This window comes from Prionailurus viverrinus, chromosome A2 (genome assembly GCF_022837055.1).
Source record: "Prionailurus viverrinus isolate Anna chromosome A2, UM_Priviv_1.0, whole genome shotgun sequence".
NCBI classification, from domain to species: domain Eukaryota; kingdom Metazoa; phylum Chordata; class Mammalia; order Carnivora; family Felidae; genus Prionailurus; species Prionailurus viverrinus.
The window spans coordinates 139437667-139463756 of NC_062562.1; the positions used below are offsets into that span (position 1 = coordinate 139437667).

The 26090-nt window shown below is 38.5% G+C and overlaps 1 protein-coding gene across 7 annotated transcripts in view; it reads left to right on the top strand.

The window, feature by feature from the left end:
• CPED1 (cadherin like and PC-esterase domain containing 1) overlaps nt 1–24303 on the top strand; it is a 268599-nt gene extending 244296 nt beyond the window's left edge. For 6 of the 7 annotated variants that reach the window (XM_047849268.1, XM_047849265.1, XM_047849266.1 and 3 more), the window contains 5 exons: nt 748–968; nt 1225–1326; nt 1734–1821; nt 6093–6239; nt 22726–24303. In XM_047849268.1, coding sequence (XP_047705224.1) covers nt 748–968; nt 1225–1326; nt 1734–1821; nt 6093–6239; nt 22726–22938 — 771 coding nt within the window. In that variant the 3' untranslated portion in view covers nt 22939–24303. Of the gene's footprint in view, nt 1–747; nt 969–1224; nt 1327–1733; nt 1822–6092; nt 6240–6546; nt 6665–22725 lie in introns of all 7 variants that reach the window. The other variant, XR_007150228.1, reaches the window with a different exon arrangement.
• Nucleotides 24304–26090: the final 1787 nt, after the last annotated feature.

Below are 26090 nucleotides of genomic sequence, written 5' to 3' on the forward strand. Positions count from 1 at the left end.
AGGCTTAATTTTATAGAAAATGGAGACCTGATAAGGTTTTTGAGCATGAAAGTACCATGACCAGAAGTAGGCATTTGGAAATTTATCCCTGTAGTACTGTGTGTGTAGAATGAATTCAAGGGTGGCCACTAGCACAGATTTGAGTTAATGGGAGCCTGCAGCAGAGCCACACTGGGAGGGGATGTGGAAGAGGTGATGAGTATGAGTGTTTGAGGGCCAGTGGTGCTGGGATCTGCTCCTGGAGACATAGACGACTGTTCAGAAACTCATGTTCCAGGTTCTGTGGCTCTTTACTCAAGTAGTGGCATGACTTTTACTGAGATTTTTAACCTCTGCAGATCCCCAGTTTTCTCATCTATAAAACAAAGAGGTTAGAAAAATCTCTAAGTGTTCTTACAGCACTAAAATAGTTCATACCTATTTGAATCAATAAAATTTGTGAAGCTAATTAAATGGGAAGGCAAACAGCGTAAAGGAGGAGGAGAACCTGAAGGTAGTGTAAAGCAAAAAGCTTTAAACATGAGTTAGCAGGTCAGTGACTGATATCATTGCTAGGAGTGTGGAAGAGAGGAAAATGAACAGGCTTGGGGGAGAATATGATGGATGTCATTTCTAACAGTTGAAAGGGCTCTCCTTCAAAGAATTAGACTTGTGGTTTTATGAGTCCTCAAGAAATCACTTATTTTATATTATCTCTCATCCTGTAAACATCAGGTTTGAAAGCAAATATTTTTCTTTAATTTACAGATTCTTTTCATTGGAGATTCAACCAATAGAGGAATAATGTACTATCTGATCGAAAGACTAAATGAAACCTTGCAAGAATGGCAGAAGGTCCATGGCACAAAATTCTACCACAATGTCAATGGTGGGAAGACTTTGGTCAGTTATTCCTACTATCCCCAGTTCTGGATAAGCCCTTCGTTGAGACCAACATTTGAAAAAGCACTTGAACATCTCTTGCAAAGGTACAATGGAACTCTTATGTATGGCACAATGCCATAATGTGCTGATGTTTTACTAGCGGTCATAATGGCTCACTGTATATCAAATGTGCTGAAAAGCTTAAATGCCAAGTAATATGGCTGAAAATGAGTTGGAAACGACAAGGGGGTCCTGTGATCAGGATGCTAGATATGGTTCAGTGAAATGTGAGGCACTGCTGTTAAAATGTTTGCCATCTGTTTCAAGGCAACATGTGTTGTTTTCCTTCCTGGATTTCAGATCACGTCCCCTGGAGAATACAGGCCAGACCGTATTGGTCGTTGGTGGTGTTCAGTGGCTTAATTCCAATCACCTACAAATTATTCACAAGGTTTTGAAGAGGTAGGTTTCTGAAGTAATAACTGTCATTAGTATCCTAAGTTAAAAAGAAAAGTCACCCTTAATGTGACTAAATTTCATCGAGATTTTATCTAAAGAGCAGTTTGTAATTTAGAATAACATACTTGAAGTCTAGTTTAAAATGTTTCAAAATACTTTCGTATCCAATCACTGGATGGCATTTCATTATCCAAATTTGAATTTACTATGGGTAAAAACATGCCCAATGGCACATAAAACTCTACCCACAAAAAAAAAAACACCCTAAAATGTATCATATTTATAAAATGAGAATTTAGTCTTATAAGCTAATTATCACATTCTAGAAGAATTCCAGTGTATTTGTTTATGTAAGCACAAACATCTAGAAATGTAATCAAAGTTTATGACCTCAGAATTCTGATTCACAGGGAAAATTTACTCAATATCCTTGTGATCATCAAAACTTTGGGAATTGGATTTCATCTCCCAGTGGATGGACTGCATTTCTTGACACAGGTAGGCCCATTCCCTCCAGGCTATGTGAACTTTGTGGTTCTTATAAGAATCTTTGCTGGTGTCTGAAAAAGAACCCACAAGACACTACGCAATACTCAGCGGCCTTCATAAAAATCAAAGGAGGATAATATAGTTAAGGATTATGATTTCAAACCAGTTATAATTACTCCGGGAAATAAGGAGACCATATCACATGAATACATTGTGGATGCTTTGAGCTCATAAGAGAAGAAAAGGGATGCTGAGCTATGAAAAAGACAAAGAACTGGGGGGTAGATGAGAGAGACTAGGCTTTAAGTATCCCCTTACCCCACTAATGTTTCATACACCTTTAAAGACTCATGCTGGAACCACAAATGAAATTGTCAGTATCAATGAGTACTTTGGGGAAGAGTGGCTTTTTTGAAGATGATTTCTGACTGATTGCTTTTCAAAAAAAAAAAAGTCTTTGAAGTAGTATCATTAGTTTTTCCTTTCCTTGGATATTCATAAGTGGGAGGAGTTAGAAGCCTCTGACCAGTTCTTCTCGAAAAGAGTAAATTAGTCTCAACACTGAATAGAAGTCTAAGAAAAGAAAAGGCAACATCTGTAGGCAAGAGAACCAGCTGCTCTTGTTCAAGTGAGGAGAGTTCACTGGCAGGCAGGTTTGTGTGCAGCTGCTTCAGGGAGCTCAGGGGAGAACTAGGAATTGGGGAGACAGGAAGCTGTCCGTGTACTGTGTAAACTGAGTGAGATTTATTTTTGTATAATAATGTTGAGCTCTCCTAGCTCTCCCCAGTGCGGATTACACAGCCCCCTCTCCCTTCTTGCCACCTCGCCTGCCAAGATGCTAGATCTGTGATGCAAAAACAGAACTGGTAGAAAGTGGCCCAAGTCAAGCCTCCAAATTCAGCTTCTTGGAGTTAGTGTGGGGAAGTTAGGGTCACTTAAAATGAGTGCAGGTAGTTTGCATGTTGGGTAGCTGAAGGATTGGAGACTGTGAGGGATTAGACGAGGGCTCCTTTGATAATTTTTGCTGTGGGTTTTGAGTTAAATCTCCTTTAATGTTATTTGAAGGCTATAGTCAAGGTTACAGTTGATTCTTGAGAATTCTTATCTGAGCCCCACTTTCCTCCTTGCCAAAACTGGAGTACTTAGGGCCCCTACTTATATGTAGGTTCCTAACTCTGAATCAGTTCATCTCAGCAGATAGCAAACTTTTCTACAGCACTTGCTTTGTGCCAGATCCTGTGTTAAATACTATGCTTCCCACCAGGGCTTTGATGGTCCTCATCAGTCTTTTCAAACTGAATGAAGGCAAAAGGAGGGGAGAAATGGAAAGGAAAGAATAGAATGAAAGAGAAAGGGATAATATCAAGTGGAGGCAGAAAATAAGGGTGAACTCAATCATAGGCTTCCATGGCCATTCACGAGCTTGCCTCTGCCTTCCTCTGTGGACTCATCCCTACATATACACAAACGTGCACACACACACACACACACACACACACCACTACTGAGCTCAGTCCTACTGGGAAACTTTCAGTTTCTCAAGCACACCATGCTCTCAGACACTTCCAGGTGTTTGAAATCACTGTTCCTTCCTCATGGAGCCCACCTCTCACCAACTCCTCACCTGAACAACTTCCAGTCACCCTTCCAGTGTTAGTTTACCATGGGGCAGACTTAACTGATGCACTAGACTCAATTGGCTACTCCTGCTATGAGCTCCTATAATAATGTCTTGTGACTTTATTCATGTCGCTCAACAGATACAATCCTTGGTTGTCTGTCTCCCCTGCTAGACTAACCTCTGTGAGAGCAAGGACTGGGGAGGGAGGGCTGCATTGCTCACTCTGGAACCCCAAATGCAAAACCCAATTCTCAGCAGATGGTAGATTTTCAAAAAAATACCCCATGCAAGGAGTGAGTGATACTTCATATGATTTAGCTGCTCCCAGATCGCCCCTTCAAGGCTGAAATATTCATTCAACTGGGCCACTGGGAGTGTGACCCAGTAAGGACTCACACCTGACTGCTGACAGTACTGCCTTTCTCTGCAGAGCCCCAACTTGCCAGTGCAGGAGTACCAAGATTCAGTCCTCTTTCCCCAATTGGGCCATCCTGGAGGGACCATGCCAGCTCTAAAACTCCCAGGGGGATGCACAAAAAGCCTCTGTTGGAGCTACATCACTTCCTTATAAGTGTTTGATCCCCCAAAGCACTCTACTGTTATGCAAATTCCCATCTCAGAATCTATTTCCCAGAGAACCAACCTTTCTCTAGAAAACTGTCTTAAGAAACTGCTTACTGTAGGGGCGCCTGGGTGGTGCAGTCGGTTAAGCGTCCGACTTCAGCCAGGTCACGATCTCACGGTCTGTGAGTTCAAGCCCCGCGTCAGGCTCTGGGCTGATGGCTCGGAGCCTGGAGCTTGTTTCCGATTCTGTGTCTCCCTCTCTCTCTGCCCCTCCCCTGTTCATGCTCTGTCTCTCTCTGTCCCAAAAATAAATAAACATTGAAAAAAAATTTTTTTTAAAAAAAGAAAAAAAAAAAGAAACTGCTTACTGTAAAGTTCCATATACCTTTCATAATCAGACATATTAAAGTTGAGAAAATACTTGTAACTGGACAAGAAGAAGCCTGCAAACAATATTGAGCATCATGGTTCACATGATGGCACAGACGAAATTCACATGTGCTTCTTTGCTCTAGATTCCTTCAGTGGGAATTTTTTCTGTTCACTACTTTTATTTTGGGGGAAATGATGTCACATAAAGATTAGGTATGCTAGCACAGTGGAGAAGACAGAAAATTAGACCTATGTGTACTGCTTCTGTTACTTTGCAGCCTGATCAACAAATGCAAGTGATTCACTTTTTCACCGGGAAAATGAACAGCATTTTTGTCCTTTAGAAAAGGCAAGAGCAATCTCCTCCCTCTGTCAGTTTGGGTTTTCTAAGAAACAGACAGCAGACAAGATTAGCAAAATAAGGGGATTTATTAAGGAGAATGTCTGGAAAGGATAAAGGGAAGGGTGCCAAGTAGGCAGGAAGAGTTTCAGGGGATAGCACCCAGTGCATATCCCTCAATCTTGCACCAAATATTTTTTTGAGTGTCTACTATGCATTGGGCACTGTGGTTGGCTGTAATGTGTCTGATATGAAGGGAGTGGAAGGATGGATGAGGTAGGAAGAGTCTCAGACTACAGGTCAGTCTAAGAAAATCCTAACCAGGCTGATGAGGAATCTCAGAGTTAGAGTAGTTAGTGCAGGGTGCCTCTTCTCAGCATTGGATCTGAATTAGACTTTCTGCCAAGCACCATCGTTGCTTTGGACATGGTTGGGAGGGAGGGAAGAATATGATCCAAAAAAGCAGCGGCTGGAAATTTCACTCAATTCTGCTGCCCCCCTGAAGCACACTCCTCTTCTCTGGTGCCCCCACCTCCATCCAATAGGCAAACCTCACTCTGCTTTGGATCCTCTTCCTGAAGCCTCACTGTCCAGCTGTCCCCCTGCCCCTGCACAGCTATTCCTTCTTCTGACTAGCCCAGAGCCCAGCATATTTAAATCCATTAAAGGACTGAGCAAATGTTTACAAATCTATTTCTCCTGTTAGAATACAATGTCTTAAGACCAGGGGCCGTGATTTCTTTTCCCTTGTATTCTTGTCCCTTAGCAGAGCTAAGCACAAAACAGACACTAATTAATATTCAAATGACTAAATGAATAAAAGTCCAAATAGATGGAGACAGCCTTTGTGATTTTCAAATTTTGACTTTTAAAGTAAGACTTTTAAATATTTCAATGGATGTTTGTGGGAAATAAAACTAATTTGCATAGAAGGAAAAGTTCCAAACTGTGTGTCATTATAGATATTTATGTGTTGGTGTTTTATATATACATAAATGTTTATATTTATATTTTGAATAAAAAAACTGATAACACATCTTTACTTAAGAAATGAATGTGAAGGGCACCTGGGTGGCTCAGTCATTTGAGCCTCTGCCTCTTCATTTTGGCTCAGATCACGATACTCTGCATGGGGCTCCATGCTGAGAGTGGAGCCTGCTTAAGATTCTCTCTCTCCCTCTACCACTACCCCCCTCTCTCTCTCTCTCTCTCTCTCTCTCTCTCTCTAAAATAAAATTTAAAAAAATGCATGTGAAATTAAGTCTTTTTCCTGCAGTGGGATCTATCTGTAAAAAAGACGATATTTACATGATTTCTACCTGAGTTATTAAATCATAAAACAATCCTCAATAAAAATTCTCATTCTTCTCTTTTGCAATACAGAGTGAAGTTCAGAACTTATGGAAAGAAAATTTGATTATTCTGGATGCTGCAAAGACATATGGCTATGAAGTGGTTGACACATTTACTATAACGATGGGGCGATACAAAGAGTTTTTGCAGGGGACGTGTGGATGTCATTTCCATGAGGTATTTACGCTGGCTCTTTATTTATTGTATCTTTTGATTGGTTAGATTTCTCATTGTATCTTTAATTATATTCTGAGTCTTATTTTGTATTAAAAAACTATGTCCGGAGGAGATTAAATGATGTATTCACCATTACTCAGCCAGAGCATTTAGCAATCACAACTTGAGACTCCACAAAATAAGATGTTAAAAAAGAATTAGTTTTTATGTAGACATTTAAAAACTAGGATCACTGGTCAATGAGAGCAGGAAGATGGAAACGTGGAGAGCACTTGCCTTGACTAACAGACTCTCAACCTTCCCATAGGAAATTGTGGCCAAAGAAGGTATAAAATGTCTTTAGTGGAGCATGAAAATCAAGACAACTTAATGTGCTAAACTAATGAACGACCTTCCTCCATTGGTTTATCTACTGCATTAAACAGGTGGGCCTGTGTTTTGAGTAGTCCCCAACACCCCGTGGTGAAAATTATTTCATTTGCAGTCAGTAATGTATTAGGCTAAACTGATAAGGTGATAGCAGAGAATAATTTTAACCTCCCTTCCGCCCCACCATTTTTTCAAACTCTGTGATTATTTCCTCTTTATATCACTTGAATAAAATCTTAGTAAGTCCCATAACTTTAAAACCACTTTCAGATAATAAGAATGAAAAATTATTTTCAGGCGTAAGAAGAATGACAGTTCAGTACTAAAATTGCCCAGCCCTGTTATAACCACATGAAGTAATTTCCTTCCCCCAGCTCAGGCCCTCTTGGGTCTCAAAGCCCAAAGGAGGAGAGAGGGTATAAGAGCTTTCTTTCCTCTTTCTCTCACCCCTTTCGTCACTGGGTCAGGTTAGGGAGATGTTAAGGACAATGAAAGTCTTACTTGACTGGTGTAAGCATAACCCATTGATGTGCTTTCTGGGTAGGGCATGCTAATTCTTGTTAAAGTGCTTTTGTAGACTTCCTTGAAGACCCTCCTTCCCACTGGGGCCCTCTGACTATGCCTTCCTTGATAGAGGCAATACCTGGGCCCCTTGATTTCCAATTGTCCCTCCCTCTGTTGTGGGTCACCTTGCCACTCCAGGCACCCTCCTGAAAACTATTCAAAATAGCACTAGGCTTGCGATACTGTTGCCCACCTTTGATCCACCAGAAACACTCATGCACACTTGCTCTGCTGTTGCTAGAAATAGAGTTAGCTGCCAATACAGCCCTCTCTCTCTTTCACTCTTTCTTGCTCTTGGTCTCACTCTTGCTCTCTCATTCTCCCGGCCATCTTAAAGCTCATCTATAGCCACAGTGTCTCATACCAATTCTAATGATCCCCAAACCCTAAAGGACACATGTCCACTTCTTAAAGTTGGTCTCTCGAAGGCCCCTCTCATTTGGCTTGAAGCAAGGGTAAAGCAATTCCTTATGAGGTAGAAAGACTGTCAATCATCTGAACAACTCACATGGAAAATCTCTCTCTTCCTTCGTCTTCATTTCCCTACTCTTTTAATGAGACAAAGGTTTGCAAAACTGGATTTTGTCTATACTTTTTCAAGTTTTGCATACATTGTTTTGGAGTATGAAGTTACTTGGCTCCTGTTGTTTGCTCTAGATCTTAGGAGCTTCTGCTGAAAGTGCAATGGAAGAAAAAACTGCAATGTCTCATCTGATCATTTTGCCAGACACGGGATCTCTTGTTCTTTCTCAAATGGCCCCCTTGGTAAACCAGAAGGCAGTCATTGGACTGACTAGGGAAATGACCACTAAAGGTTTCTTGGATCCTGTTTTTCAGCCTTAAGGTGACTATCAGAATTCATTTTGGTCCTCAGATTTTTATGGCTACCCAAAGTTACTGACACTGCATTGGTTCTTCTGGATATGTTATATTTTTTCTATGTTATATTTTTTACATATAATTTTGTAGGACAAATGGAGCTGCATCTCAGGGAAGTGAGAGCCTGCACCCACAGTAGACAGCATGGCATTTTAAGTTTTCGTCTAGCAATTTGAAGCTTGGCCATGCTGTTGCAGCACAGATTTTACACTGTAGGAGACTATGTGTTTATTTATTTATTCCACACACAAAAAAATATAACACCCTTTGAGTTCCTATTCTGTTTGCAAAAAGTTAAGACTTAGAGACACAAGAGCAGGTAGCCAGAAAGGGGAAAAAATAATCTTACAGCTGAGCCAGCCCAGTATCATAGTTGGCTGCAAAAACAAGTCAAAGGTTGCCAAAACCCACATAAAACAGGGACTTTGAAAGACAATATACTGATCTTTTTTTTTTTTTTGCCTCTTTTAGAAAAGGTTTATTTATTTACTTATTTTTATATAATGTGTCTTCAATTAGTATTTTAGGGGAGGGTATCTGTTTTTCTTTTTCATCTTTAGTGCTCGGGAAGTCTAAAAAGGAGAAGTCTTCCAAAGATTTCCAGCATGGCTCCAATTAAAAACAGAAGATGCCCTTCCCACATGATTGCATTACATGTGTCTCCTGCCACAGCATTAACTGGTTGACACTAATAGTCATGGAATTTGAGAACTACAACAAAGGCTCTTTGAACCATCAGAACTAGAATATTGGCTTATAAATATTACTTATAAAAATAGCTTTAATTTGCATAGCAATAATTTAAGCATGTCAGGTGAAATTATGTCACTTATTTGACTTTATAATTATGTGTAATCATTATGTACAAATTGTTTTTTAAGCCCTATTTTTTAAGTTTATTTATTTATTTTGAAAGATAGCAGATAGGGGATAGCAGATCCCAGAATTTATCAGAGAGAGAGAGAGAAAGAGAGAGAGCAGGAGGGGCAGAGAGAGAGAGGGAGAGAGAGAGAATCCTAAGCAGGCCCCACAGTATCAGTGCAGAGCCCAATATAGGGCTCGAACTCACGAACATGAGATCATGACTTGAGCCAAAACCAAGAGTCAGATGCTTAACTGACTGAGCCACCCAGGCGCCTCAAGCCCTATTTTTAATGCATGTTGACTTGGCAAGCTACATAGGTATCCTTCAAATTATCTTAATTGATTCTGGAGCAGCATTACCATTTTGAAGTTTTATTTTTTGAGCTAAAATACTTCTGGGGGCATTTGCCTTTCCAGTTACACTGCAGAGTGATAAGGTCATCTTTCTCAACTGGCTCTCTTCATCACAAAGTCTCTACACCCGTTCATCACTTTGGCATAATTGCTGCTTAAGTCTTGAACAAAATGCACCTCTTGTAGCTCAGGACGTTTCTACTGCTGACGCTGAGGTTTTAACAATCTTTCTACGCTATCACCCAACATCTTAAATCACTGTTAGCTTATTATAAAGAATCAAGAAAATCTAAAGGCGCTTGCAAAGTATGATTTGATGATTAATGTAGCAAGCCAGGGAAAAGGAGATTATTGGCCTCATGTAAAACATATTAAAGGACAGAAATTTGTTAATAATAACCATTTTTTCCCTCTGTGCTCATCTTATGAGCTGACAAAGCAATTTGTCATACAGGAATAGCAAGAATTAAAATCAGCTGTGCTAGAACCATGAGAATTTGAGTTTGTATCTTCTGGTGTTCAATTAAGCCGTTCCCACAATAGATCCTCACATACCTAAGAAGGATTGCTACAACAATTACAGTAAGATCTTGTTGCGTCCTCTGATTTGTCGTGAGGATTCTATCAGAGACATAACACACCTGCATCAGTTGACTCTTGTTGCCACAGGTAAGACGAGAGGTCTCGGCCCACCTCTTTCATGTGTCAAGTCACCACGAGAGAGAGTATGTTGCCGCCATGGATCTCTAAACAATTTCCCAACCGGTGTGCATCAATGTTGACTAAAATGTTCCTGCTGGTTAAAAAAGCAGGTGTTTCTCTTCATGGGCAGAAATGGAATTTTGTTTTCCCAACATTTATGCAGGACAACAAACAGGATCCAAGTAGTTTTTTCACAAGAGTGGTTTTGGATGGTGCTGTTAGTTATGTGGCAAACATCTAGTGTGAACAAGCTAAAACCTGGGAAGGATACAAAAATATTATCAGCCCAAACCTGGCTGCAGGAGGGGCAAAACCACAACAGTTACGTGATTATTAATCAGCTGTGCAGACCTTATATGATATCTCTGTTTTCTGGCAGATGTAGCTACACCTCTTGCCTCAGTTCTCTGCCCCCCTGCAAAAAAAAAAAAAAAAAAATCCCTCTGATCACTACCCAGCTCTAATACCACTAGGTTTCCTTTCATTCTGGAACCATGGAAAGAAGAAAAGATTGTTAGTTCTTTGTGAGAGATGGTTTCCTATTACTATTTAATCTTCATCTTATACTCTTGATTATTTAAGTTTAATTATGTAAACAAAAGCTTATCTGGCCTAGAAAAGTTTTCCTTCTGTGTTATGGGCTTAAAGTTTTTCCCTTTCTCCCTCAAAATTTAAAGAGTTGTCATAAACCCAATGAAGAAAAAAGCCTTTAAATTCATTTATCCAGAAAATTGTGGTAATGACTTTTGGAGAAAAAAGAACAACTGATTCAAATACAGTTAGCGTGGATAGCAGATCTCAGAATTTATCAGCATGGCTATTTTTTTTTTAATTTTAACGTTTATTTATTTTTGAGACAGACCGAGACAGAGCATGAACAGGGGAGGGGCAGAGAGAGAGGGAGACACAGAATCCAAAACAGGCTCTAGGCTCTGAGCGGTCAGCACAGAGCCCGACGCGGGGCTCGAACTCACGGACCGTGAGATCATGACCTGAGCCGAAGTCGGATGCTTAACTGACCGAGCCACCCAGGCGCCCCTCAGCATGGCTATTTTTAATAAATTAGCAATGGCAATTTAATTCAACAAAATTTTGTGTCTGTGTGAGCTGTACTAACTACTATAAAATGAGCTAGGAGAACATTTTTTAGGGTCTCCTTGAGTATCTCAAACTCAACATATCCCCAAAGAGAGAAGTATAATAGTCCCTTTAAACTTTCTTCCCTAGAAGGCCTAGATTTTCTTTATTGCACTCTCATTTACAAACTAGTATCATTCTTGGCTCCTTCTTATCTTTCCCCAGCCCACAACAACCTCTGACCAGCTACTTACCAAGTCCTTACCTACTAAATATTCTGCTGAACCTTTCTCCATACTCTGTTCCAGTTGCCTCAACCTTGTTTATTCTTTTATTTAATTTGTTTGTGAGTCCAGTTCTTGAGCTAAATGGTAGTGATGCAAACATAAATAACAAACATTCTCTTCCCTCAAGACAGTGTAGTCAGGGGATCAGGCATAAAAGCCCATATTATGAAACAATATGTTAAGTAGCATGTTATAAATAGGATATTGTGATAACACCAAGAAAGGGCACTTAACCCAATCTGAAGATTGAGTGAACCTCCTCTTGAAAATTGTCCAAGTTGGTTGTTAAAGGATGAGTAGTCAGGCTAATAGGGTGATGGCAGAAAGGAGGCCATTCAACCCCATGGGACAATGTAAACCACATTAGCTTTGAAATAACTTGATGTTCTCAGGAAATCACAGGCAATTCTGTATATTGTAGAACATCGACTATAATAGGGTCCTGGGAAAGGTGGGCTAAGGCCAGATCATAGTTAAGAGCTGAGACTGTATCCTATAGGTAGTGGAGAGCCAATGAAAGGTTTTATAGAGAAATGAGATGGTCACATATTTGTTTCAAATAGGTAAGTCTGATAACATCAAGGGGGACAGAGTGAAAGAGGACAGAGTCTGGGAGAGAAGTTAGGAGACTTTTTCAGAAGTCAGGTGAGAGATGCTAAAAGCTCACCCAAATCAGGACAGAGACTGTAAGCATAAGAGAGAAGGAGAATACAAGCCCTATTTTAAAAATAAAACCTGTAGATCTTATCTGCAGCATGAGGGAGTAGAAAGACTCAAAGACGATTCCTAACTTGGATGATGGATTAGAGCTGAACCAGCAACTGAGTCAGAGAATGACAGAAGGTACAAGCTCAGGGAAAAGATGATGAATTCAGTTTTGAACATGTTATGTTTGAGATGCCTGTAGGACATCCAGGTGGAGATCTCTTACAGGCAGTTGGCTATACAAGTCTGAAGCTTGAGGTGCAGGGTGGGGCTGGAGATAAAAAGTTGGACGTCATCAGAAAACAGAACAGTTGAAACAATGAAAATAGATCATCCAGAAAAAGTGAGTAGAGTAAGAGGAACTGAGGATGGAACTCTTGGAGACGCCAATATTTAAGCAAAGTTTGGAGAAATAGGAACATTTGAATTTAGAAAATAAACCGATAGAGGAAAACTCTTAGTAGAGTGTGGTGCGACGAAAAGTCAAAAAGTGAAAATTTGTAGAGATCGAAATAGCATTAATGTTGTCAAATGTAATGGATAGATTTATTAAGATAAGGATTTTTAAATAGTCATGGATTTGGCATTGAGAAGGTCTTTTCTGATCACTTTAAGAGAAATTTCAGTAATTTCAGCCTCGGTGGCTCAGTCAGTTAAGTGTCCAACTTCGACTCAGGTCATGATCGCATGGTTTGTGGTTTCAATCCCCACGTTGGGCTCTGTGCTGACAGCTCAGAGCCTGGACCATACTTCAGATTCTCTGTCTCCGTCTCTCCGCCCCTCACACACTTGACTCTATTTCTCTCTCAAAAATAAATAAATATTAAAAAAAAAAGAGTGATTGCAGTAAAGGGGCTCCTGAGTGGCTCAGTCAGTTAAGCATCCATCTTTGGCTCAGATAGTGATCTCACAGTTCATGAGTTCAAGCCCTTTGTCAAGCTCTGGGCTGACAGCTCAGAGCCTGGAGACTCCTTCAAATTCTGTGTCTCCCTCTCTCTCTCTCTGCCCCTCTTCCACTTGTGCTGTCTCTCTCAAAAATAAATAGACTTTTTTTTTAAAGAGCAATTTCAATAAAATTTTAGGGGCACAAATAAGACTACAATAGATTGAGGAGGTATAAGAAACGAGAAAAGGAGACTGGAAAGCCTTTCAACAAGTGAAAATAAGAAAAAGGTGGGGCACTCGGTTGAATGTCCAACTGTCCAACTCTTGATTTCAGCTCTGTCATGATCCCAGGGTTGTGGAGTCTGCTTAAGATTCTCTCTCTCCCTCTCTCTTTTCCTCTCTCTATCCCCCCTCTCTCTCTTGAAGGAAGGAAGGAAGGAAGGAAGGAAGGAAGGAAGGAAAGAAGGAAGAAAAAAAAAAGAAAGAAATGGGGAAAGATACTGGACTTAGACAAAGTAGTCTAGGGTAGGAGGAACTGCTTTTCATGTTTATGGGCAGAAAGAGAATAATCTCTACCACAGAATACATCAAGAATACAAGAGGGCATAGGAGGAAGGCCCCTGATAATGTGGGGGAGGATCAAGTCAAGGACACTGTAAATAGTTGGTCGGGTGCTGCTAAATGAACAAGGTTGGCTGGAGGGCCTCTTCTTCTCTATGATTTATTTGCCCTAGACTTTTGCAATATTTTCATCTTAGAACCTTCACTTTCAACTACTCAAATTCATCCTTCGTATCCCCACCAGGATGTGTCTATAGTTCCAACCCAGTGTTGTCATTCAAAACCTTTTGATGGCCGTGTAACTAAAGAGGAATCACATGAGCTTTCACTGCCTACCATTCCTAAACCCCTTTTGGGAGAAAGCGACTCTAGACAGTTTATTCCGTGTAAAATAATTTGTGCTCATTCCATCATCTGCAAGTGAATTCTAGCTTTTTCCACTGGATGATTAGATTAGAAATCAGTGCCTGCTGAAAATGAATTCCTTAGCCCTAAGGGAGCCCAGTCTTTCCTGGGATGGTTTGCTACAAAATCCTGTTCTGGAAGGAGCATCCTCTATTGAATGGTGGTAACAGCAATTACATCAGGGTCTCTCTCTTAAAAAGGATAATTAAATAAAAGATGAACGAAGAGTGCCAGTCACTCTATGTGAACTAGTGTTATGACCCCATGAGTCAGCTGTACATGCCAATTTCTGCAGTACTAGAACCTAGAATGTCAGTATGCCTAAGAAAGAGATGTTGACCCATAACTATTTCATGTTTTTTGCAGTAAACCCTCATTTTGGGGGGATAGTGCCAACCTTTAAAAGTCAAGCTAAGATGGGCTCTGCACTACCTTGATTACCATTTTCTACTTTATGTTTTGATGCTCTACCCAAGTAAAAACAGGATCTGTGGTTTGGGGAATTCTGTGTACTCCTCCACTGTAAAGATTCTCAAATAATATCAGTATTTTAAATGATCCAAAAAGCCGTTACAGCAAAGAAACTATTTAAATTAGTTTGACCCAGTTTTCCCCAAACATTTTTGACCACAGAACCACTTTTCTTTTTTTAATAACACTGTTAACACCTCACTAAGCACACTTTGGAAAAACTAGCGTACAGAAGAAGGTCAAAAATCATGCATGGAGTACAGATTAAATGTGGCAGAATGACCGCAAGCATTTATCTTCTCTTCCACTTGAAACTCCACCAAAAGACTTTGAACACATAAAGCTATTCACCTGCCTCCCCCCCAAAAAGACAATAAGAAATAACTCATAAGAGATAAGAAATCCGAATTCATTTTAAGAAGTTTAACTTAGCCTACAAAAGAGGTTACAGTGGAAAATGAGAGAGAGGAGAGATACCAACTAGAGAGGAAGGCACACTTGCCCGCAGAGCCTCTGGTTGACCCAGACTTGAACGAGCCCAGAGCAGAAGAAGGCGGGGCTGAGACACGGGTCAATCTGTAGGCAAAACTGGTGGACCCCAAATCCCTCACCCCACCCCACCCCGTGGCTGTCCATATATACCTCCATATATACGATTTCTTTTAAAATCGATCATCAGAGATGGACTCAGAAACACGGGTATGGAAAAGAACAAATTAATCTAGAGGCTGAACTCGGAAAAATGCACGTACAAGTTGGCACCTGAAGGGTAGAGCCCCTAAACTTCCCCCCAAACCGTCCAAAATACCAGCAGACAGGCACGCACCGCCTCGCGCAAGGGGCTAGAGGACTCTTCTGACAAGAAACGGAGGGGCCCAATCGAAGATCTTTCAAAAGCCACAGTTGTGCTCAGCGGATCCCTACGGTGAAGTAGGCAGTTTGAATGTTGGTCCACACAAACTGGTTCTAAGTAACATTTTCTTGCTTAAATAAAACTTCTCAGCTCAAGAGAGATCGATGGAAACAAATACCTGCAAGTTAAGGTCAAAATAGATTCCAAGACCCAAGATGTACATCTAAACAGAGCAAGGTTGAAACTTAGGTTGTAATAATTACACTAATGAAAGTCTTTTATATTATATCAAGAATTCACTGACATGAATATTCAGCCATTTAGGAAATTGAGTTTAAAACGGTAATTAGTCTCTGGAGAGCTGCATAGGAGTACAAGATAGAACCAACAGTTCAACATTAAATTGGTAAGCTACTGGTCTATACCTCCTTATAATCAGTCTGCTCACCTCAGAGCAGAATTTGTTCCCAGAGCCAGAAACTGAGGTCTGCCTAAGGAGCAGGAGTTAAAAAGGCTCAGCTGTCGGAGTAAGAAAGGACTGGAGATTTGGAGGTAGGGGGGAGAGACTGAGACACTGCAAATCTGGAAATACCAAAAACAAAAAACAATTCCTCATTCCTAAAGAAAACTTTAGTCTTGCCCCCTAATCCTCAGCATCTTTGACCCATTCAGAAGTTGGACTGCCTTCAATCAAAACATACTTATTTCATGTGGCCATGATTCAATATTGGGGGGGGGTGAAAAAAATCATTATTATCTGTAAAAATTGTACGATTTCCTGAAATGGAACCATGAATTATAAGGACTGGCTTGTAGCTATTGTTTGTTGCTTTATTTTTATTCCATTTCTGTGAATTCTTGGGCTACTTTTTTCAGCTGGTCATAAATTTGGTGACTGGATCTTGGATTGAATGTCATGGCTGCAGAATGACTATACCAAATAAAAAGTACTTCAATAGTATACATTTGTTTTAAAAGACCACATTAGCACATTTTGGTCAAGCTCATGTTTTCCAACCGTGGAAAGCCATTACCCTCATTCTTTATAGCCCATCCCTGTCTGTGAAACACGTTTATAATCAGAACATCCCCCTTAATCCAGTCTAGAGAGATTTTGGAACGCTTGAGCCACTGAAAATTGTTTTCTATTTTGTTCTGTGGATCTGGAAGCACATCAGAAGTTCCTTGGGTGTTATTCAGGTTAAGATCAGTTTTAGGAAAGGTATTTGCTTATAATCTGCCTGACACGTTTCCAATAATTCACCAAGCTTTCCCTTTTTGTAGTAACTTTTCAAAAATTCTAAGTTATTTCAGATGCAGCAGTTAATTGACATGGTAATATACTCATTCTGATTAAAATTTATGTGAAATCAATTTTGAGGGTTGAAATTACATGCATTTAATAGTAAAAGTTGCAATGTTAGTTTTGTTGTGTAAATTTGTAACAGTTTTTCATTTGTTTGGGTAGTCTTAAAATAACCATTGGACAAAACCAGTCAAGTTGAAATGTGGCCATTTGTATGCCTTCTAAAATGTGTTTGTGCCCAGGTCTTTAACTACATAGATATGTAGAAAGATCTACAATCATAAACTGGGAGATCTCTTAACATATAAGGAACCTATTAAAAAGTAAAACTTACTTCTGCACGCCAAAGCACAGAATTTCAATTCTTGTCACCCTGGGTCGCAGAAAATGTGATCATCCACATTTCTATAATATGTTATCATGACAGCAATTGCTTCCAGCACCAAAATTACTCCTAAGTTTCTATAGTTATTATATTACAAATATATTACTGTTTTGAAACATTGTCATCTTTACTTGAAAGTCTATTCTTACATATAACTTAATCTAAATTTGAACATTGTCATGAGAAAGATAATTTTTATTGTCACATTTATACTTGTGATTATAGAACAATGCTGACCAAACAGGTTATCACACTTTCTGAGGACCAACTGTCCTTCACTATTGCTTCCTAATGTTATGTGTAATTTGACACAGTAAACTCATAAAAAGAAAATAAACAACAGCAAACACACACACACAAAGCTAAAAACAAAGAGTTACTTTGGAGTATTTTAAAGTGTCAAAAGAGGTGTGCCTGGGTCACTCAGTTGGTTGAACCTCTGACTTCGGCTCAGGTCATGATCTCACGATTTGTGGGTTTGAGCCCCGTGTCAGGCTTTGGGCTTTGCACTGACAGCAGCAGAGACTGCTTTGGATTCTCTGTCTTCCTCTCTCTCTCAGCCCCTCCCTTACTCGCGGTCTGTCTCTCAAAGATAAGTAAATGAATATTAAAAATAAGTAAAGTGTCAAAAGAATTGTCATTTAACATTCACGTTTAGAGTCATGTAAACGTGTGCCAAATCCCATTACATAATCATAGGTGATACCTCCTTATCCCTCTAGGTACACGTCTCTTTCTCAGTTGGCCAGGTCACATGCGCTGAAATTTAAAGGAGCATTTGTCAGCATCAAACACTTAGAATTTGTCTCTGGTTGAGACGATCCCTATACAAACACGTCTAGAGTCTTTTGTCTTTGGTTCAAGGTCTCTTTCGTGATATTTTCTAATAGGTCACTTTTGTCGTTTACTATTATTATTACTGTGCCCCAGAGGTAACCTACCATTTGTATTGAGAACATCTCTCTTTCAGAGCCACATTCCAGTCGACACTTTAGTTGGATTTTATTTTTTTTTCAATATATGAAATTTATTGTCAAATTAGTTTCCATACAATGCCCAGTGCTCATCCCAACAGATGCCCTCCTCAATACCCATCACCCACCCTCCCCTCCCTCCCACCCCCCATCAACCCTCTGTTCTCCGTTTTTAAGAGTCCCTTATGCTTTGGCTCTCTCCCACTCTAACCTCTTTTTTTTCTTTTTTTTTCCTTCCCCTCCCCCATGGGTTTCTGTTAAGTTTCTCAGGAAGTTGGATTTTAATAATCCTAAGTGGTCCTCTGATGTGGGGAAGGACCCAAACGGGCACATTTCCACACAAGAGATCAAAGAAAAAAAGCAATTAGCCCTTTTTTGTACAGGTATCAACATCTTCACTTGCAAAACATTTCCAAGCCTTAAAATTGTAGCTAACTCCCTTTTCCTGCACTTTGGAGCCCATAAGAGTAGGTAAAATAAAGTAATATTTTGAAACTTGGAGATAATAGTTTGACAGCAATGCTGGAGACTAAATTTGACAAATAAGTTCAAAGAAATAATAGCTGTGTGAACAGATTATCATGCCCACCTTATGGCATGATAATTAGCACTAAGTAACGTATGAAGAAACTATTCGTTACGTGGAAACAACATGGTGCCTGACCTTGGGGAGCTAGTCTCAGACAATGTCTTTGAAGTCATTTCATTCTTGTACTTACTTCAAGTATCTTAGACATGTGTCTTTATATAGTCCCCTTGAGGGTAGGGACCATATTTGAATTACTCCATGTGTTTTCACACAGAGAACGCTGAAGATTGAAAATTGGATATTATATGGAAAAAAATAAATCAGTAAATCTCTTCTACTGCTTTTCTATTATACAAGGATTACATGAATTCTTGCTAACTGTAAAAATGTAAAAACAAGTATACGGAATAAAAACAAAACTTCCTGCCTTTAGGGGTACCTGGCAGGCTCAGTCGGTGGAGCATGCAAATTCTTGGTCTCGGGGTTGTAGGTTCGAGCCCCAAATAGAGTGTAGAGATTACTTAAAAATAAAATCTTAAAAAAAAGTTCCAGCCTTTATGTCATATATACCCCTCAATTCTCACTCCCTTCCCCATTGGAGATTCTATTAGCAGTTTGGTACATAGCTCCATTTTATACATACACTCTTGATTTTAATTCCATGTAATTAATACTCTTACAATGTCAGCATTTATGATTGCTAGATTTATATAACATTGGGCTTTATTTAGAACTACTTTATTGCTCTAAAAACACTTTTAGGAAAGAATAGCAGTTTATGAAATGCATTTTAATCTGTAGTATGGACATCCCTGTATTTTCTCAGTATTGAATTCTGCTTATACTTGGCTTATGCAACAAAAAACTGGGTCTATGGTAGGCTGGTGGTAGACTCAGTTAATATTGATGAGTGAACATTTGGTAATGAAAATGCCCCTCACCCCCCACCACTGTTTATTTGGTTACTGGTCTTGGTTATTTACTCACATTTATTCTTCTAGATGTATTTTAGGATTTCTTTGTCATGTCCCCCCCCCCCCCAAATACTGCTGGGATTACAATTGGCATAGTATTTTAATTAATCTGGAGAGATTTGACGTGGTATGTCTTTCCATTTGTTCATGTTTTCCTTTTATTAAACTTCATGTTTTGGGGGCACCTGGATGGCTCAGTCAGTTTGGCGTCCGACTTAGGCTCAGGTTATGATCTCACTGCTCGTGGGTTTGAGCCCCGCCTCAGGCTCTGGGCTGACAGCTCAGAGCCTGGAGCCTGCTTCCGATTCGGTGTCTCCCTCTCTCTGCCCCTCCCCGACTCATGCTCTCACTCTCTCTCTCAAAAATAAATAAACATTAAAAAAAATTTTTTTAACTTCATGTTTTCTTCACCTGCATAATCGCTAAACTGAATGAAATTGTTTTAGTATTGTAATGGGATCTTTTCTCTGATATATCTCTTCTTAATTATTGATAGAATATAGAAAAGCTATATAATTTTTAAATATTAACTTTATACCATCTCATTATTTTTTGGTAGATTCCTTTGGGTTCTTAAGGTAAACAATCATATAGCTACAAATAATTCTTTGGTGATTTTCTATAACAAAATATTTTGTAATGTTAAAACTTGCATGCCTGAAATAAATTTTATGTGCTAATGGCATAGTGCACAATAATGCTGGATTTTTTAAAGACTCCTGGATTCAATTTACAATAGTATTTGAGGGGATTTTTACATCTTTATTTTGACAAATCAAAATTGAAGTAACTCTTTCTTTGTAGGTTTGTCATCTTTCAGGAGTCAGCTTCAAAGTAATACTGGCTTAACCAAAGAATTAGGAAAGTTATCGTCTTTGATTATCTCTTGCAAAATAGCTTTCAAAGGAAACCAACTGAATTAAGTGCTATTGGGCCAAGCCCTGGGATAGATGTGTAGGAATCAATCTTGAATAATAGCATGCTGTGACCAGTGGCATTGTGTGAGGCATTAGGCAGGCCCTCAGAAGGTGGAAGAGACTCCATCATCCCATCTTCCTTTCTCAGAGATCACCTTACTGGTTTAAAAATAGAAATACAGGGGCGCCTGGGTGGCGCAGCCGGTTAAGCGTCCGACTTCAGCCAGGTCACGATCTCCCGGTCCGGGAGTTCGAGCCCCGAGTCAGGCTCTGGGCTGATGGCTCAGAGCCTGGAGCCTGTTTCCGATTCTGTGTCTCCCTCTCTCTCTGCCCCTCCCCCGTTCATGCTCTGTCTCTCTCTGTCCCAAAAATAAATTTAAAAAAAATAAATAAAATAAAATAAAATAAAAATAGAAATACATTATCAACCTTCCCATGTGATCTGGCAAAATATTGACACTACTCTTGAGGAGAAGCTATAGGCTTCAACAAAGACACTGGACATAAACATTTTTGTATTATCTCTTTTATAAATCACGTTCAAGATTGCTGTAAGCATCTACACTAGCATTCTCCAACATTTGTAATGCAACATTAAATGCAACCCTAAAATCATACAAAACATTGAGATAACTTTTAAAGAAGGATATAACCTTTTGCAATGAGATGTATTTTTAACTGTTTTGCATTTAATTAGCATGTAGATCACCTGGCAATTGCAAAAGCCAGACCTTAAGATAAACTTATACAAACAAAAGTAACCTTATTTTGGCTTCAGAACACTGAAATAATATTTTTTCAAGGTTGAATGTAATATTTATGCTTAAGTGTTTCCTTAAATAAACTTCCTTAAAAATGTTCACTAATCTTGCTATCATTGAATACACACCTCCTCCAAAACAGAACCTTCAGGAAAACATTGGTGCACCTCCTGGCCTATCATATTTAAAGTTGTAGTATAACTAAACAGGGTGGAAGGAACTGCACATAAGAGAAACTTACAACCTTGGGACCTGGAATATTAATCAGTGGTTAACTGCAAACTGAGCTCTGAATTACCATCCGTAGGGATTCCTTACCACAACCCACTGATTTCACTGGTCTTCTTAAGAGTCACTTCATCTGAAGGCCTGATCATAAAAAACCAAACCTCCCATAGCTACAGGAAAACAATTCATTTCTTTGGGGTTGGCAGGGTATAATTGGTTTTAAAATGCATTACTATTACATCTTTTCTTCAGAATGGAAATAGCTTCAACATTTTTATGATTATAAAGGAGTGTACATTTGTTGTATTCAAATAAAAAAGTCAAGACTGAAAGTTACAAAGAATACGTTTTTAAATCACCTATAATTCCTCTACCCAAAGATCACTACTGTTAACATTTTGGTTTATATCTTTACAGAATTTCTAGTCCAGTAAATCTTCTAAAAAGGTTCATACTTACTTGCATATAACTAAAAATACCTTATCTTCAAAATAAGCATCTTGTATTTGTTTAAATATTCTGTATTTTTGGAGCTGTTTTCAGTGTATCCTCTAATATGGAATAAAAACATGTGGATCTAAATTATTATATAGCACTTAAAGGAATTTTAAAACTCCATGTGAGCCAGTGTTACCTTCATTAGTCACCAATAATCTATAGTTTATGTATCCATATTGACCAAAAATAATGTCTTGTTATTGCATTATTAATCACTCATAAATTGAATGACTGGAGGTGGGGAGGAAATTTTTGTTATATATCTTTTTATGCTATTTAAATGCTTTGTAATTCTGCCTATTCAAAAATTTTAAGATAAATATATTTACATATGTACAAACATATATAAGTTATTAGCTTAATATGGCATAGCTTGCTTCTACAAATTCCATAACTTACTAAGTACCCAGAAAAAATGAAACCACTAATTGTAACAGCATCAGCTTATGGTTGTGCAATGGAAAAGTATTTTTCTTTTCTCCACAAATAGCTTTAATTTCCATTCTATAAAGGGATGCCATGACAGGTTTAGAGTACCATGTTTGATTCACTGACCCAGCACAGGCACCTCAGTGTCTTTTCCATATGTTAGCATTTGGCCTAAGTACACACACACACACACACACACACACACTCACACACACTCACACACACAGAGGCAACAGTGTGGTATAGAAACCATCTGAAACTATCCCTCAGATGCATTGGAACCAACTGTCCTGAGGTAAGAAAAATGGCAGAAATTCAAATTCCAACCTTAGGGGGTTTTTTGACAGGTAAGTTACTCTGGCTCTTGGTTATGTAGATCATATTTATCACCTTTAGGCAACATCTCTGTGATAAAGATGCCGCTCAAGTTTGTGAGTTAGTCACACTAATCTACGCAGGGCTTGAATCTCCTTGATTTTGACTTTTTTTTTTTTGCTCTTTATTTGCAGGTAGTGAAGTCAAAGTTATCCAAAGAATATCACTTTATCAGAATGAAACAATCAAGAAATCATATTGTGGGAAGATATTTCAGCAATCAAAGCAAACGACAACAAGACTCTGTAACAAATTCTCAATCACCATATCATGTCAGAGGTCCAGTTAATCAGGTTTGCTCTGAAATCCTTCTCAGCAGGATGTGTGCAAGTAAAAGGACTGTGTAGACTCCCTGCAGGAGGACTGAACTTGGAAATGGAAGCAAGCCACTCACCTGGACGTGGTCTAAGAACCAAATCCTACACATCACGGGTATCTTGGATTGACCACACACTCATGCATGCTGGCACACACATAGACACCAATGCACACATGGCTTAAAAAAAAGTAATAATAACACTTTTTTTCCTACAGCTTTATAAGGTCAATATATGCACTTGACAATCACTTGGTTTCAAGGGGAAAGCTAGAGCTTGAAAAAGGTTACTTGAAGTATAATCATAAATTGGAACCACTGTGGGCTAGGTATTGCATGATGATAATAAGGAGAAATATAGACACTTGAATTATGTGGACAAAAAGGATAATGGTCTTGAGTATTGTGTTATCTTCTCTATCGGTACATTAATACTGAAGAGGGGAAAAAAGCAGTTACATTCCATTTGCAAGTAGGGATTGTGCTTGTGTTTTTTACCAGGAGAAAGAGTGATGTGTACGATAGCTTAGACTTTGTAATCTAATGCTTAGGAAAAACATTTCTTCCTATACTTTTTAAATTTTACAATTGAAAGGAAAAGAACAGGAATGCCACACAGGGAACTCGGAGGGATTCTAGGAGAGACATAGGAAGTGTAGTAATTTACAGTTAAAACACCAATGGATTTAACTTTGCACTCTTTGTACTTTTCAGTAACATTCCCTCCTATCCTGTCTGTGAACTTGGATAGGTAACTGCAGTCTAAGTTGATAACAACTGTAATGTTAAAGTGAGAAACAAAATGTAGTTCCTCATGTATTACTTTAATGTGTTTTATTGATGATACTACTTAAGAAAGCTTTTGTTTGTTGTTAGAGGCCTATGTGATTTAAGGTTACGTTTTATGTAAATATTTTCAAAGGATTAGGCATTTGCATAGGCATTTATTTTCATAAAGCATTTGTATACGTCCACAAATACCATGTTATTGGTAACTATATTTTGATTTTTCTCATCCAAATTGAGAGTAGGAATAAAAATATTTTTTTATTAAAACTGTGGCATACATATATAAAACATACCTAGTTCTAGTATCGAGAACTTTCTCTTCTATATTTTAATTTCAAAATAGTGAATTTCTTTATTTTATGTGTTTTGTTATAAGCTATCCCACAGTTACAATTGTGTTTTAAAGGATTATTTTTCTTTTGGGGAAAAATAAAGCTGAGAGTGTTATTCAATAATGTCTGAAATTAACAACTGTACAAATACCTCAATTTCATTACCATACAAAAAAAGAGAGACTATTTTGATTGATCAGTTCCTTGGTATGAATATCCACCTCTTTAAATACTCTATTTTTATATATATTTTTATATGAAAGTAAACATGAATTTATATTTAACTGTCTTAAGTTATATTTAAGCACAACTATCACTTGATATAAACAATACATATCTGCCTCTGACAGATGATAGATTTTTTTAAGTGGTACAGAATTAACCTTTAAAATGAAAGATTTGGGGGCACCTGGGTAGCTCAGTCGGTCAAGCGTCCGGCTTCAGCTCAGGTCATGAACCCACTGCACGTGGGTTCGAGCCCTGCGTCCAGCTCTGTGCTGACAGCTCAGAGCTTGGAGCCTGCTTCCCATTCTGTCTCTGTCTCTCTCTGCTCCTCCCCTGCTCGCTCTCTGTCTCTGTCTCTCTCTCTCTCTCAAATATAAAATAAAACAAAAAAAATTAAATGAAAGATTTTTCTAATATCTGCAACTATATGCAAACACTATTTTTAGGTTTTTGACCATTTTTTAGTGATATAAAATGTTGCCAATTCATGCAGCCTCTCATCATGTTTTAATGTATTATATGCTCTATAATAGGTTTATAGTCATGGATGTTTCTTGTAATTTACTGTCAACCTAATTATAATAACCATCTGACTGAGGTTAGTCCTGCATTTACCTCTTCACCATTGAAATAATAATAGATTTTAGAAACAAGTGTAACAATACTATTAATAAATATATTACTAGTAATAGTCTGTGTTCAAAGAGTATCTTTCATTTTCATTTTTACTGGAGGTATACAACCATAGAGTGATTACTTGGCAAAGATATTATCATACACATTCAACTATTTGAATGTGGTTTAATAGGATAACTGTCTAGTTCCTTCCAATCCTGATATCCTCTGAATTTTGATCAGATGAACTCCCTGCTGTCCAACAACCAAAACTTTTGAACACAGTGCAGTGAAGTGTTGTTTTTTTTTTAAAGATAAGGCCCTGAAATGCTAGGATTATTTTCTTTACTCCTTAATTGAAAAAACATTTTACTTTGGGGAAATAGGTGTGTGTATGTGTGTGTGTGTGTGTGTGTGTGCATGTGTATTTGTATGTGCTTATCAAGTTCATCATTTGAGAAAAAAAGAATAGGTATTTAAACAAATTTTTAGATGTAAAAGTTAAGGAAGTGTATTATTTTTGGTAAGAACTGATTAGTATCCAATCTAAACTGAACTAAAGAAAACATTTATAATATTAAAAGGCAAGAATAACTGCATAAGCATCCAAGCATCACTGTTGACATTGTGTGTGTGTGTGTGTGTGTGTGTGCATTTGAAAGCACAGTGAGCTATTTGCAAGCCATCCAGGTAAGCTAATAGGATCCTGTAGGGACATATGAAAAAGAAAGGCTCCCCATTCCCTGCCAGTTGGGCTTACCCTTGGGTCATCTGATCTTCCTCCTTTTAGTTACCCCTGTGCTTAGCAGTCTTCTCTACAAAACAATAATTTCCACTCAGAAAGTGTTGGAATAAATCACCGATTTTTGAAATGGAAATAGTTCTGGTAATATTTATGAGGAAAATATAATGCTGTTGTGTATTTGAAGTTTCTTCTTTCAGTTCCATTTCACTGAAAGATTCCAAGAAGAAAAACAGAAACTGATCAAAAAAATATGTAACCCACTAAAAGTTATTTCAAAGCGGTAATACTTTGGCATGGTCCGGAGACGGGGGTCTAATACAGTAATAGGGTTAAGAGCTTAGAGAGGCGGTCAGCGTTAGGATCTTATTAATTATCATCTTATGGGTCCTTAAGTTGAGCAAAGACTTAAAGAATCATCGGTATCTAAAATTTTTCCCTGTGAATTTTCTACTTTGCAAAAAGAAAAATGTTATCAAA